The sequence below is a fragment of the Galleria mellonella genome, unplaced genomic scaffold, assembly GCF_026898425.1.
Source record: "Galleria mellonella isolate WM207_F2 unplaced genomic scaffold, CSIRO_AGI_GalMel_v1 utg65, whole genome shotgun sequence".
In the NCBI taxonomy this organism is placed as follows: domain Eukaryota; kingdom Metazoa; phylum Arthropoda; class Insecta; order Lepidoptera; family Pyralidae; genus Galleria; species Galleria mellonella.
Window position 1 is genome coordinate 5,642,715 of NW_026442138.1, and position 14,550 is coordinate 5,657,264.

The following is a 14,550-nucleotide window of genomic DNA, read 5'->3' on the forward strand; positions in this document are numbered from 1 at the left end:
TGTGGTAGTTTTCAAAAATAATTCGCTATTTAAATAAAGTTAATCCTTTCTAATATTACAAATGTGAGTTTGTTTGTTACCTTATAGCGTCTATACGGCGCTTACTTTACAGTTCATTAAGGAGACAGAGGTCAGAGAGAGCGGCGGGAGTGTCTACTGTGTTTGCAGGTAACTTAGTAGTAGTATAATTATTTTATATATATTATCAACAAATTTCTTCCAGTAATACTTGATTAATAATTTGTAAAGGCAACAATAGATTACCTAATCTGCAATAAACATCGAAATGTGATTTGGACATTTAATAATAGATAAATAAAGACTACTGTTAATATAGATAATTTATTTGACCATTTTAACTTTTCAATTAATTACTATGATTTTCGGTATGGACAAGCGCAATGGGAAGTGTAGTGTAGCAGCATTACTGAAAGACTGATAAGTACTGATTATCCAAGGAACAAAGTTGATCAGAGTAAATACTTACTGAAAAACTTAAAAAAATAATATGTGCCACACAAGAGTGAACAAACTACATACAATTCAAAAGTTACAAACCTGCTTCTAGAGGTGACAGGCGAATATATCGATAGAGTTAGATATATTATTATTATCCCGTTTAATCTTATATATGCGATAGCGACAACGTGTCTATAGATAGATTTATTTGCCACTTGTCTAAGAGACCCTGGTCCACTGATAATATATTCGAACCCGCAATAAACTGCGATCGCTACTATAACATAAATATTATGTACATTCGTATATAGAAATTGTAGTATAAGTATAATAATGAGTAACTTAAACAAACATTTAGCTAATTTTTGTCTTTCACTGGAGGTGGATGTCTGATAAAATAATGTACTGCATTATAAACTAGGTGCGGCGCGACATTGTGCAAGGGGTGGACTCTATTCACTTCATTGCGAGGAGAACCCACAACATAAGGATCACCAGCGCCGGTGCCGTGCTGAGCCACGGACAATCCGCTTAGTGCATAACAAGTGTGGTATATATCTCGAAGTCTGTAACAATGGGAAAGAAATTATTATTATTGTAGCCAATATTTTTAAAATTCAATTTCAAATACTACAAATATTTAAAGGTCATGTCACACATGTCCTTATGTTATGAAAGTTAGTAAAAACCGCATAAGGTAAAAACTTTGTGTACGACTAAATAGATTTAAGTGAAATTTCAAATTATTCAGGGTTAACATATTGTAACATAGCACAGTATATTGTAGTAATAAATAGGTTCAAAAACAAGTACTGGATAAATGATATTCTATAAAATATTTTAATTTATGATAGCATTGGTCTACGCTAATGTTATCATAGTATTTATTTATTTATTTTGTGAGTACTTACTGTTATTACAAATATTCTTTAGAAGTTTTCAAATTTTCATAACTATTTTATTCATTTATATGTAGGTACTAGGTATTATTGTCCTGACAAACCTTGTTTGGCCCCTCTCGTTAATTAATGATCATTTTTATTATCAGAATATAAAACTATCCCATCCCGAAGTTACAATAAACAAATCATATTTAAATAATTTCATTAAAATAGGTTTAACGGTTTCGGAAATTAACGTAAACAAATATTATTTTAATATATTAAGAAAATAGTCGCAGGTATATTGATTTTTTTTGCAAATTATTAATAATATATAATTTAACGAACTTTTAGCCGCGACTTTGTCCGTGTGACGAAAATATATTCGCTAATCGGGATAAAAAGTAGTCTATATCCTTCTCTATCCCATACAAGTTTCATAGCGATAATTTAAGCTTTTAAGGCATTAATAAGTAACAAACAAACAAACACATTTTCAATATTAGTAAGGGTTTCAGTTACCAGGCGGAAGAATTTACAAGCAGACCTAATGAAATTAAAGTAAAATTACTTACTTGCCAGGTTTGTCAATAAGACCACCATCACGTGCTTGACAACAAATAAGTAGGTATTCTTGTAAGGCACCTTGATTAAAAAATACTGTTTCAATCATCTCTTTATTATCTAAAAAAAAAAAAAGATGTTAATACAAGTTATATCTTTAGGCTGTTATGAAACCATTAACATAGAATAGACCAGATTAGTTTCAATCTAACTATAAAAATAGACCACGTATTTTGATATTGTATTTTTAGATACTTCTTATTTTTTGAAGTAACTACTTATAAATTGCGTATTAAAATATACACTAGATTTTAAGATAGATCTTCAGGAACAACTGTCAAAACCGCATATAATTTGGTGCAGTAGTTTTTCGTGATGCCAAAACAGCCATTCAGGCAGATAAGGGATTGTTAGTACCATGAACAGAGTAGACTATTATTGTTGGTTTTCCTGAAAACCATTGTGTTAATTCTTTTCGAATTTATCATGATGAGCTAATATTGACAGCGCATGCCATAGGTGGCAAAGACATGAGCAATCACCCTCGGCCTTATGGTCCGAGATGCCATGTGCTGCACACGTGTTTCTTTTTGTTAACTAAACTTTGAATTTTTATAAACCTTCTTTGTATAATTAAAAAACTTCGCATAAAATGTATTTGCCCACGTCCAATTTAGGTCTTGCCATTAGCGCAGGTAGAATTTCTTTCATTATCATTCATTATAATCAATTAAGAAAAATGTACAATAGAATAGAATAGAAATAATCTTTATTCAAATAGATTCCTTTACAAGCTCTTTTAAATCGTTATTTTTTTTATGATTCTACTGTTGGATTTGGGATGTTGTTATCTGGTGAGAAGAACCCGCAACAAACACAACAGTTACTCTTTTCAAATTTTATGCACAAGATAATATAACATTTGCATGGGTATTGTGACTACAATTAGCATTAAATTCTATTTATATGTATTATTAAATGGAAAATAAACTAGCAAACTTGAGCAGACCAGTCCCCACAAGTGGCACCCAACTGGTGACTATGACGGGAATACAACTACCCAGACTGGGTCTGCATCACACCGTCTTATGGAGCTGTATCAACAATTACTTTATTTTATGTTTTTAAAACTTCAAAACATAAAACAAGGAAGATGTTTTATTTGTGTGTACAAGTAAAATTATATATGTGTAACACATAACTAATGCTGTTGCTATTGATTTTCTCTGCTTATTTTAAAGTCTTAGGTATTTTTTTATAGATGATAATGGAATGGTAACCCCGCTTGCGCTATTGGTATATGCTGGCGGGGCACCAATGATACATGATAGGTGAGGATGAAAGCAGATTAGTTAGCCCATCTTGAAGAATTTAATAAGAATTAACCATGATGGTTTCTCATGGGAGAACCGCATGAAGGTCGACCTGATAAGGTATGTTGCTAGTAATGGGGCTAGTAGACCCCATTACTAATAATTATTTTACCTCCAAAGTCTCAGGTATTAGGATATAGATAGATGAGAAATTAGTTATCAATATACCAACCTTGGGAAAGAATGGCACTAATAATTGGAAAAGCTGCTCCTTGCCAAAAAGAATAGCATCCATCTACAAGCTTATTTGTTCTTCCTTGAAATCCACCTTCCACACGCATTTGACGATTCACACACCAACGTAACAATGCATCAACATCACAAAGATGTGATTTATTTAATAAAGCTAAGGATGCAATGCCACAAAATGCATAGCCCCCATGTGCTTCCATGCCAGGGCAGCCTGCAAATCCTCCTTCATAAGTTTGGCAACTAACTAGCCACTCAGCTGTCTTGTCAAACAATGCATCAGTATATGTATTTGTTATTTTGGCTACACTAAGAGCACAATATACTCCTCTTATATCTTGTTCTCCACCTTTATGTAGAGCAAAGGAGCCATCAACATCTCGAAGTGTCCATAAAAACTTTTGCAAGGAACTCCTATCTATAGAGTCATAGGCTGCATCTGTTCCAATAATACTAAGTGCATTAATAGCAGCATATGTAGTACCAAGGTGAGAGTACTGACCGGGTCCACCACCATACCCACCCTCTTCATTCTGACAGTGAGAAAGAAACTGTACAATATGGGATAAAGTCTCTGCATCAGGCAAGTCATTTAGCAACCACAGAGAATGCAGGATCCAGTAAACCAACCATGTTCTGCTGGCATCTAAGCATTCATAACTCTTATGTAATCCTTTTAACCAATTCTTTAATATTTTACTATGTGTGTGCCTGCTCAGTTTCGGTAAATCTGGATCCATTGAAGCATTCTTTTCAAACTGTTTATATATATTAAATACTGATGTTTCTACATCAACCTACAACAGACAATCAAATTCATATAAGAATAATATTTAAGAATTTGTAAATATTAGTTTAACAATGTATTAAAAAGTAAAATTATCATGTGATAAATTGCAACAAAAATTATGTTAGATATCCAAGACCCAAAAGTTGTTAACATTTACCTGATCAGAAGATGTATCTGTAACTACTTTCTCATTATTAAAAGCTTCAGAAAAAATATCTTCAAAACACCTGATTTGATTTTCCATATTGATTATATTAGAGCTCCATAGAATTTCATCAAAAATCTATATATGTCTGCCAAGCAAATGATAAATTGGAGCAAGTTCTAATTCAAATAATGTTTAACTATTATATACATATACGATAGCATCTACTAAACTGATGCTAACACAATACATGAATGCTAAATTTAAATTGGAAACTATGAAGCAATGGTTTAAATACAGTACAGTCTAGTTGCAGTTTGCAGTTTTAGAAATTGGTACACAGATCCTTTACGACTACTGCATGAATACAATCGCTTGAAAAATATTTTAATTGTTAACAATATAAGATAAATATACTACTTTCATAATTAGAAATTTTATCATGAAAAAATTAAACACACCAATATAACCTACAACTAAGATAAATATCTGTGATAAATATGTATTTTTTTAAATTTACCAATGACCTAGTGACACTGGGCTAGTGTTGCCCGATATTTACAAGTAAAGATTTCGGAATTGTTCTTAATTTACATCAGACAGGAAATGGGACGGGAAATAATGATGTATAAAAATTTTGTATAAATTATTTATGTTACCAAGAAAATTACTATGACCATTTAAATTTTATACTATTATTACTTAATAAATAGAGCTAGTGTTTTATAAATAGAATGATCAGGATAACCTAATAAGCATTTATATCTAGCCTTATATATGTAAAAGGTAGAAGTAGGAAATGGAACTTTAAAGGATAGAAAAAGAGTTTATAAGGAACAATTATAAAAGGAATAGGATAATAAAATATGATTTAGATTACTCGCATTCGCATCGCACTCACATATATCACTGTTCATTATTTAAAGTTTTGCCAAATGAGCAGGATTGCAAACATGCTCTTATTATGCATTATATATGAATTATCTAGGTTTTTTTAATGGATGATAATGGAATGGTTGCCCCACCTGCGTTATCGGTATATACCGGCGAGGCACCAATTAAGGATAATAGGTAAGGATGAAGTAGGTCAGTTAGCCCATCGTGACGAATTCAACAAGAATTGTTCACGATGGTTTTCAGGAGGAACGATGTAGAAGTCGACGTAATAAGGCATATTGCTAGCAATGGGACTGTGAAACTCCATTGCTAACAATCCCTTCCCCCCTCCCCCCACACACCGAATTATCCAGGTTGTGACAATCTAATTAAAATGTAATATAAAAAAACAAGGTTTTAAAGAAATTCATCATTGAATTATACAACATTGGCCCTTTGTTTGGCTGATAGCACCCCAAGACTAATGAAAGAAAAGTCTGTGGCCTTAACTTAAACCTTAGGTAATCATGTGAAAGTATAACAAAAGTTTTATATAACAAAACTATATTTTGCGATTTTATCAGAGCATTGCAATATATCAAGAAAACAACTTGCAAGTGTATGACACTTGTATCTTTATTTATATGTACTCTGTGTTTAAAAGTCTATGCGTTTGAAAAAAAACATTCTCTTATCGTGCCAAAAAAAAAAAAAAGAAATTGACACTTGGTGTGTTTTATATTTAGATGTTTTCTTTCTAATTTTTGAGAGAAGCTTTTATATTAAATACATTATTTAGATTCCGTTGAATTTTGTATCCAAATTTTTTGTTAATATTTGATTTTACCTACCTACCTAAAGTCTGTTTTAATTATAACTTACTAGCAAGATGATGCCTGGAAGAATCGGTAATATGCCAATTTCATCAGAAAATCCTTTAGGACTTTCATGGCATGATTCTGCTTGGATCCCAATGTTAAGTCCTTCTAACATAATGGATTATTTTTCTGAGCGATCTAACCCTTTTTTTGATCGTACCTGCAATAACGAAGTTGTTAAAATGCAGCGCTTAAGCATGGATCAATTACAGTAAGTAATTTATGATTGTACCCGGTAATCATAATAGTTTCAATCTTTCTAATACGTATTTATGTTTTACAGAAATATGACAGGTTTGGAATATATACTCCTACATGTGCAAGATCCTATTTTGTATGTGATTCGTAAACAACATCGATATGGACCCAATCAAGCCACTCCATTAGCCGATTATTACATTATTGCGGGCATTGTGTACCAAGCTCCAGATTTAGCAAGCGTTTTAAACTCTAGATTGGTATGTTTTTTTAACTTATCATTTGGTGAAATGTATTAATTTTAAATCATTATTTTAAATTTACAGTTTCTAGTGGCCTTACTTAATTCCATCATAAAATTTCTTATGTAGAGAGTCAGTTTCTAGTGGCCTTACTTAATTGCATCATGAAGTTTCTTATGTTCAACCATTTAAGAGTGATTGGTAATGATCATACAAAGATCTTTAGTTGTTAGTAATGAGGTCTAAATGTCCTGTTGTTAACAATATACCTTATCATGGTGACCTTGTGGTCCCCCTGGAAACTATTGTAATTAATTATTGTTGAACTTGTTATGATCAGCCAACTGATCTGATTTCATCCTCACATATCCTCTTTATCTTTTACATTATACAAATATAATGTTACAAATACATTTGAATTATGTCAAAACTAAATATAGCTAGGTGTCTTTAGTATATAATAGACCATTCAGTAAATGTTAAAAAAAAAATGTAATACCCATTCCCACAAAATAATAAATAATATTTGCTAAATTGTAAATAACAATTAAATTCCTGTACCTATGAGTAATATAAAATAATTATATAAAATAATTCCAAATGCTTTGATTCAAACAAGCTGCTCTCACTTTCTTTACATTCAGCGTTGTTTTCATACATGCTAGCCGGTTATGATTACTTTGCCCTTTCTTCAACATGTTGCAGATTTGGTCGATGTATCTAGAGCGGATGAAAGAGAATTATTGAGCAAGAAGCTCAATAATTCTCTTTCGTAATTTTTCTTTCATGCATCCTCTCCAAGTGGCCAAACCAACACAACATTCCCTTTTATGGCTATATCATCTTTCAGTTCACACTTCTTTCTAATCATTATGTATCTTTTAATGCTATACTTCTCAGAGCTTGCATCTCTACAGCATTTATCTTACTTTAATGCTTTTTCTGTTATACCCACAATTTGCTTCCATACATAAGTATTGGTGTCATTTTGCTCAATACATTTTTACTTTTCATAATTGAGAGCAGTACACTGTTAACTGTTTCCCTCTTTCACTCTCCTTTCAATATTTCCCTCACAAAGAAATTTTTGTTAGTCTACCGCAACAGTGAAATAAGTGGATATCATGATATAATACATTATTGCTAGTATTTATCTTTTTCTCATTAGAGTACTATTAACTAATATAAATATTTTTATATTAAAAAGGGTTTTAAATTTCGCATGCATAACACTTTAGATCTCAGTAATAGCAACAAATGAGTGGTGTCATAAGTGTCACAATGTATTTTGTGTCTAAGTGGTTGCTCCCAAAGAGATTACAATAAAATAGTATGGTTACCTCTTGGTACTTTAACGCCTCAGCCAATAGTCACAAATTTTGGCATACATGTATTATTTGGATTGTGGCTGTGCATTTGAAACCAAGAATTTATTTACTTTTTCCAGCTGTCCGCTGTCCATCATCTACAGTGTTCATTTGAGGAAACTATGTCATATTCAAAATATCACCCTAGCAAAGGTTATTGGTGGGATTTCAAAGCAACAAAACCTGGTTAGTTACTTAATCTAGACTATAACTTAGTAAACTCTTAATTAAGCCATTGTGTGAGAATGTAGTTAGTTCCGCAATCTAACTGCAAAAGACCAGAAGGTGGCTTATAATGCTGTAAGCCTTGGCAGGTATCTCGGTGATAATTTTAAATGAAATATAATTACAAATACAGAAACATATGTATAATTGGGAACTTTTTTATTGTTCGGAGAGCACATTGAAAATCTAAAAGACAAAAAATGCCAAGTCTCGCAATTCAGTTCTTCCACTACAAAATGTTGTGAGATACCAGAGGGAGACTTTGTACAAAGGTCGTTTGTTTGGGCACTTTTGTCCCATTTATGTTTCAACCGTAAAGCAATTGTATTTGCATGGCTGTGTTTCAGTTTGATGGGTGGAATATGGCAATGAATTTACAGGGTACAGAGGAATAACACCTGTCCTCAGGAATGGCAAAACTTGGGGGATATCATGAGGGAAACAGTATACTGTGTTATGTCCATAGTACTGCTCATGTCTATAGATGACGGCTACCACTTTCCATCCGGTGGGCTGTCAGCTTATTTGCCAATTCAAAGTTAATTATTTTAGTGTCTATAGATACACCTGTTAAACAACTTTAGCACTTGTCTAGTTATAAGTATTATAGAAATAAAGATGATTGATGTGATCACTATAAATTTTAATAGGTAATTGATTCGATAACAGTTTATAATTAAATAAGTTGTTGAGTAGGTGCTCCCATTGACAAAGATTAAAATTACCGCCTCTGTTTTATATATATATATATAATTTTGATGATTAGTAAGTTAGTGTTAATGATATGTTAGTGTTTTGAAGATGAATAGTAAGTTCTCTTTATCCTATATCCATATATCTATTATATTTATATTTTTATTTATCCTCTTAATAATAAAAAATTCAAACTTCTCGATTTATCCACGAAGCTAAAGCGGGATCAAAATTACCGTGAGCAGTTTTAAAAAAAAGATGATATGACGAAAAGCAACAGACGGTACCCGTGGACTGAGTGCGGAAGCGTCCGCGCCCCCCTTCACGGCGGATGAAACTAAGTAAAAACTTTGGAACTACACCCACCAATCAATCACGTAATCGTGCGCCGTATAGTGTCTCCCATTTCCTAAATTAATAATTTTATTTATAGGTATAAGTCCATTTAATGCAGGCCAATCAGTTCCTAAAGAAGTTTCAAGTACACCAAAGGAGGAACCGTCGACATTGTTCCAACGTCAAAGAGTGGATATGTTGCTGGCTGAACTTGTTAGACAATTTCCTTTACCAATAGCACAAACTACACCTAATCAGGTAAAATTAAAGTTTACATGAGAGTATGTATGTGTAAGCATTTCAAACCAGATTTTACAATGAACTTACGTCTATATACACTTTCCTCGGAGTACTGCTAGTCCTGGCACACATATTTCGCAAATATTATTTCCTTATGTGGACGAATGTGGTCGGCCATCAAACATATCCTTGTTCATCTGTTCTAATATGCTTCAACTGCTACTTGTTGTAAGTTAATACAATTCATTAGAACACATGTATTTAGGTTATTTATGAATTATATCATACAATAATTTATTATACTGTGTCATTCTCATAGGTAAAAAAAAAAAAAAATCCGTGGACAAAATTAAATTATAGACTTTAAAATACGTAATCTATATGAGCGGGGGGATAAGGATTGTTAGTAATGAAGTCTAGCCCCATTGCCAATATACTCTCTCGGGTAGACCTCCACGCGGTTCCCCCTGGAAACCATCATGGTTAATTTTTGTCGAATTAATCATTGTGGGCCAACTGACCTCAATTCATTCTCTCCTATTATCTTCCACTGGTGCCCCGCCACTGTATACCGATAGCGCGGACGGGGTTACCATTTCATTATCACCCATAATCTACCATTCCAGAACCTACACGAGCATCTATTTCTACCGCTAAGCCTAATTGTTTTGTTTCGAAAGGTAGGTAGGTATGGCAGTGAAATTAAGGGTAAACACAGAGGATACAAAGAAAAAAACATGAAAATAGATTCTAACGTCCATGGATTCTTTTTGTCTATAGGTGACAGTTACAATTGATTACTATTAAACATATAGTTTAATACTTGTTGTGCACTGTTTTTTTTTAAATAATTTATTCATTGTTATTAAATTTTAGGCAAATGGTGTAACAATAAAGAGTGAAAACACAAATGATAAAGACAAGACAGATAATGGCAATGTTAACAACATAACAATAAAACAGGAACCAGTAGATTCCAGTAGTACAGACATGACTAATGGCAATATATCAGGACATGCTGAAATTAAAACTGAAATCAAGCAAGAAAATATGAAACCTCCTCCAGAAAAAAAACCAAGAACACTATAAATATCTAAAATACACTTATAAGTTACTTAGTCAGTTAGCTTTTACCTGCAGCTTCGTACGAGTAGACATTAAAAGTAGGAAAATCAATTAAATAGACCACTTTTATATTAAGTATATCAAGATAAAACATATGCCAATTTGGTGTAGTAAGTTTTAATGTGATGATACAAAATTTCTAAAAATTATTGTTTCCATTTCTATAGCTGTTATTAAGACCCCACATATATTTTTCTCTTAAATATTTCCCATGTACAGACATTGACTTATTACAATTTTATTATATTAATATGATTAAGATATATGAATAGATTTTCGGGATAATATTTTAATTATACCTATGCCATTTTTAAGGGTTTACGGATAATGAGCATAATAAATATATTCTATGATACTTATGGTACTGTTTATGTCTACAGTAGGATGATTAATACTACTTTTAATAAAATGGAACATCAACTTATTTGCCTTTTCATGTTGCATAAAAAATGTTTTTTTTATTACTTTTACGTTTAGTTTATACTCGTGTAACTGTATCTCTTTGATTCATTATTAAGCTAGGACGATTAAAAACATTACAGGAGTCATAATAAGATTAATTTTGTATCTTCAGCTCGTGAATTGTACTAGACCGTCAATTTTATGCTACTAGTTGACTAGAATTATTTATTTCCACTAACATTAGTGTGTTGCCATTACTAGCATTCTTTCCTTTTCTATTAGTGGAACATGTCTTATAACATGTGTGTAGACAGAACAACAATCAGATATTAATGACTAATAATGTCGTAGTGACCTCTATTAATATAGTAGTTAATTCTCAGATGTTAGCAATCACACGCTTAGGTACTATTTAATGGTGGAAATAGACAAAATATTTATAAGCAACTAACCAACAATCATTACCATTTACCAGAACTGTATAATGCACAAAAAAAAGCTTAGACGATTTAAGAACCTCCATCTTTCGAAAGTCATTTAAAAAGTGATTAGAAATTACTAACACTCTTGCAAAGGTAGTGCAACCAATAAATGATCACTAGAAACTTTCGCATGCACCCACGATCCAGAAATATAGATAGACTTATTCTCGTATATAGAATACCCATCTAGGAGACAATTATAAATATATGTATTTATTATGTATACGTGTATGTAGGAGTGTATATATGTATGTGTATGTATGTATATATATGTATATATATATATATATATGTATATGTATGTGTGTATATGTGTATATATGTATGTGTATGTGTATAAGTTTTTATTTATTAATGTTATATTATTATTAATTTACTTTTATTATTTACATATGTAGGTATATAGAGCTGTTTTTATTGTGTTATATATTCAATTTTTTTTTTTTTTACTGGGTATTATTTAGTTTATCTTTAATTGTACGGTTATTACCCTTATACATTCTACAGTTTTCTTTCAGCTTCTCAAAGGTTGACTGTAAGAGATCCCTTTATGGGATAAGTCCGCCATTGTATACTAAATCATTTACTAGTATTTAATCTGACTTATGTACAATAAAGATTTTTACAATACAATACAATACAATAATATTTATTTTTTAATTTACATAGAAATAATATAAAAAACTCATACTGTCTTTAAGGTCATTTACATTTGTTTATAAAGTGATATGATTTCATCATTTTTTTCTTTTTGAGTATTACATAGATTTACTATGTTTTCTTTCATTGTAACATTGTTTAAACATATTTGACAGTTTATCCTTCTTGAGTCTGTCAATTCTTGCAAATGAAATTGCTGATCTTGTATTCTGAAATATAATATTGATTATAATAGAATTATATTGTAAAAATAAATTTTTTAATATAAGTAATAATATTTTTTTATCTTTTACCTTAAATTAGCTTCTTTAAATCCTAAATGTAATCCAAAATTTAGACCTTGTTCATAACCAATATTGAAACTTGGTTGAAATGTAGCAATTTGCCCTTGTGATGCTCCATCCATGTAGCCCACCTGTTAAATAATATTAAGAGTTTATTCTTTTAAAATTTTCAGTAAAATACAATTAAATACAGTCTTCTTTAATATTAATCATAAAACAATTTATGATTGTATTAAATTATAGCAGAACCAGTTATTTTGATTTAACAACTAAATTACTGAATCGATAGTGAATAAATTTTTATGGTATGCTTTAGGTATATCCTTTCTGATAAAAATATAATTCTAAATCAGTATAAAACATGGAGCAATGAGGTAAGAAACATAAATACCACCAAATTGAGAACTTCCTTTTTGAAGTTTGTTTGGAAAAGTTATTTTCTTTGCTAGGGGCTCCAAAATAATCCTTCTAGTCCAAATGATGTTATCAGATGAAAGGGATTCCTTTTTACATATTAAAACATTTTTTTCATTATTATCTAAAATGTGAAACAAATACCATTCCCTTTATATAGAAGTTTGTGACATTTCTCAGACTTTGCATGTGAATGTGAAAAAGACTCTATTTTCTGCGCTTAGCCTCTTATTTGAGCCATTGTGTGTATGAGTCGTGGCTAGTGCAGCCAACTTAGCTCCGCCCAGAAGCTTCCTGGGTTCTTCACAGGCCTCACGGAGCGACCTCATCGTTCCGAGTTGCCAATCTGCCTGCCATAGGTGGCAACTTTCTGGCAAAACTCCTTGTTATGGGGAAGGCTTAATGATAATGATGCAACTAGCAGTCGCCCCATTCTTAACTGTGTTTAAAAACTGGGTTAACTCAATGACGATAATAAAAGGAAACCCATACACAAGATATAAATGATCTCCCAGCTTTTAATTAATTAAACATTGCAGCAAATAAAGTTACCAGTTATAGGTATTGCCTGGTTGTGAAGCCTAAGCAGTGAAATCCAAAAGGGCCACCAATCAACATGAACCAGCAGGTTTTTTTTTTATATAGTCAGGGGGCATAGTGAGTCTCCAAATATTTGATCACAGATACTTCTGTAAAAGATTCGTCTGTTTATGATTGTCATCAAGGCGACACGAGTCAAAGTATGGCTCAAGGACACCAGGAAAGTTAAGGTCGACTCTGATATTAGATTGAAAAATATTATTGATACTTACTTTGTTGACAGATTCTATAGCACGAAAGAATGATTTGGTAGATATGTTTGCAGATTCATCATCTCTTCTTGTCATAATGATACCCGATCAAGTTATAAGTAACAGTTTTTTTTGGCCCCTTGTAGTTAGGTACTTAGGTATATTGTTTTTTTTTTACCATTCAAGTGTAACTGATTATGTATTTTGTAGAAAACAACTGAAATCAAATTATAACGTAATTTTTTTTTATCAATGAACACGGTTATTGGATATTTATTATTTATCTATAATTCAGATTTCAATTACTTTTTGCAATTGTTGTGACTTTTGTTGGTTAAAAAACAAAGTTACGAAATGCAAGGAATACCTAAGGGAATTTCAGGTACCTGTAAGAGCCATACACGAGAGAATCGTAGTGATTTAACTAAGTATAAGGAATTACATAGAAGGAATGATAAAATAAAAACTGTAAATCATATGGTCGCCTCCTTTTTCTTATGCAAATGTAATTATTAAAAAGAGGACGAAAGATACAGAATTATTATTTTCCTGAATTCAGCAGCCAAGTTTATAGAAAATGTCTAAGTAAAATTTTTGTTCCTATATGTCAATTATTTGTCAATAACAAATTTTACATAACTAGATTATATATTGGACATAGTTTATGTAGAAAGTATGCAAGCAGGTTATATTTGAATTTAGTAGGAAGTAACTGATAGTATATCTCACATCCTCTATTTGCTGATAATATAAGAAGAGAAAAGGCAATCATATGATTTACTGTTTATACTTTATCATTCCTCATATATAATTCTTTGTTCTTAGACTAAGAACCTGTACAGACTATAAGCGATTCCTACCTGTATTTAAACAAAGTTTCTCTAATCTGTAGTATATTATTGTACAATTCTGGCTGGTTTATCTATATGTTATATA

At 31.4% G+C, this 14,550-nt stretch overlaps 3 protein-coding genes across 5 annotated transcripts; 1 reads left to right on the forward strand and 2 right to left on the reverse strand.

Moving 5' to 3' along the window:
- Positions 1-326: 326 nt before the first annotated feature.
- LOC113519754 (protein farnesyltransferase subunit beta) lies at positions 327-4,946 on the reverse strand. The gene is made up of 4 exons (XM_026904941.3): positions 4,414-4,946; positions 3,450-4,263; positions 1,916-2,024; positions 327-1,025 (listed from the first exon to the last, which is right to left on the reverse strand). The coding sequence occupies exons 1-4, from the start codon at positions 4,498-4,500 to the stop codon at positions 818-820; spliced, it is 1,218 nt and encodes a 405-aa protein (XP_026760742.1). The 5' UTR covers positions 4,501-4,946; the 3' UTR covers positions 327-817.
- Positions 4,947-5,968: 1,022 nt separating this feature from the next.
- LOC113521124 (mediator of RNA polymerase II transcription subunit 6) lies at positions 5,969-11,003 on the forward strand. The gene is made up of 5 exons (XM_052900454.1): positions 5,969-6,366; positions 6,439-6,613; positions 8,043-8,148; positions 9,314-9,474; positions 10,333-11,003. The coding sequence occupies exons 1-5, from the start codon at positions 6,167-6,169 to the stop codon at positions 10,543-10,545; spliced, it is 855 nt and encodes a 284-aa protein (XP_052756414.1). The 5' UTR covers positions 5,969-6,166; the 3' UTR covers positions 10,546-11,003.
- Positions 11,004-12,155: 1,152 nt separating this feature from the next.
- Positions 12,156-14,405, reverse strand: LOC113519671 (uncharacterized). 3 transcript variants are annotated; one of them, XM_031913135.2, is made up of 4 exons: positions 13,982-14,405; positions 13,636-13,831; positions 12,419-12,540; positions 12,156-12,334 (listed from the first exon to the last, which is right to left on the reverse strand). In XM_031913135.2, the coding sequence occupies exons 2-4, from the start codon at positions 13,708-13,710 to the stop codon at positions 12,172-12,174; spliced, it is 360 nt and encodes a 119-aa protein (XP_031768995.1). In that variant the 5' UTR covers positions 13,711-13,831; positions 13,982-14,405; the 3' UTR covers positions 12,156-12,171. The 3 variants fall into 3 exon arrangements, with proteins under 3 accessions (XP_031768995.1, XP_026760630.1, XP_026760629.1); XM_026904829.3 differs by having other exon boundaries at positions 13,921-14,405; XM_026904828.3 differs by having other exon boundaries at positions 14,001-14,404.
- Positions 14,406-14,550: the final 145 nt, after the last annotated feature.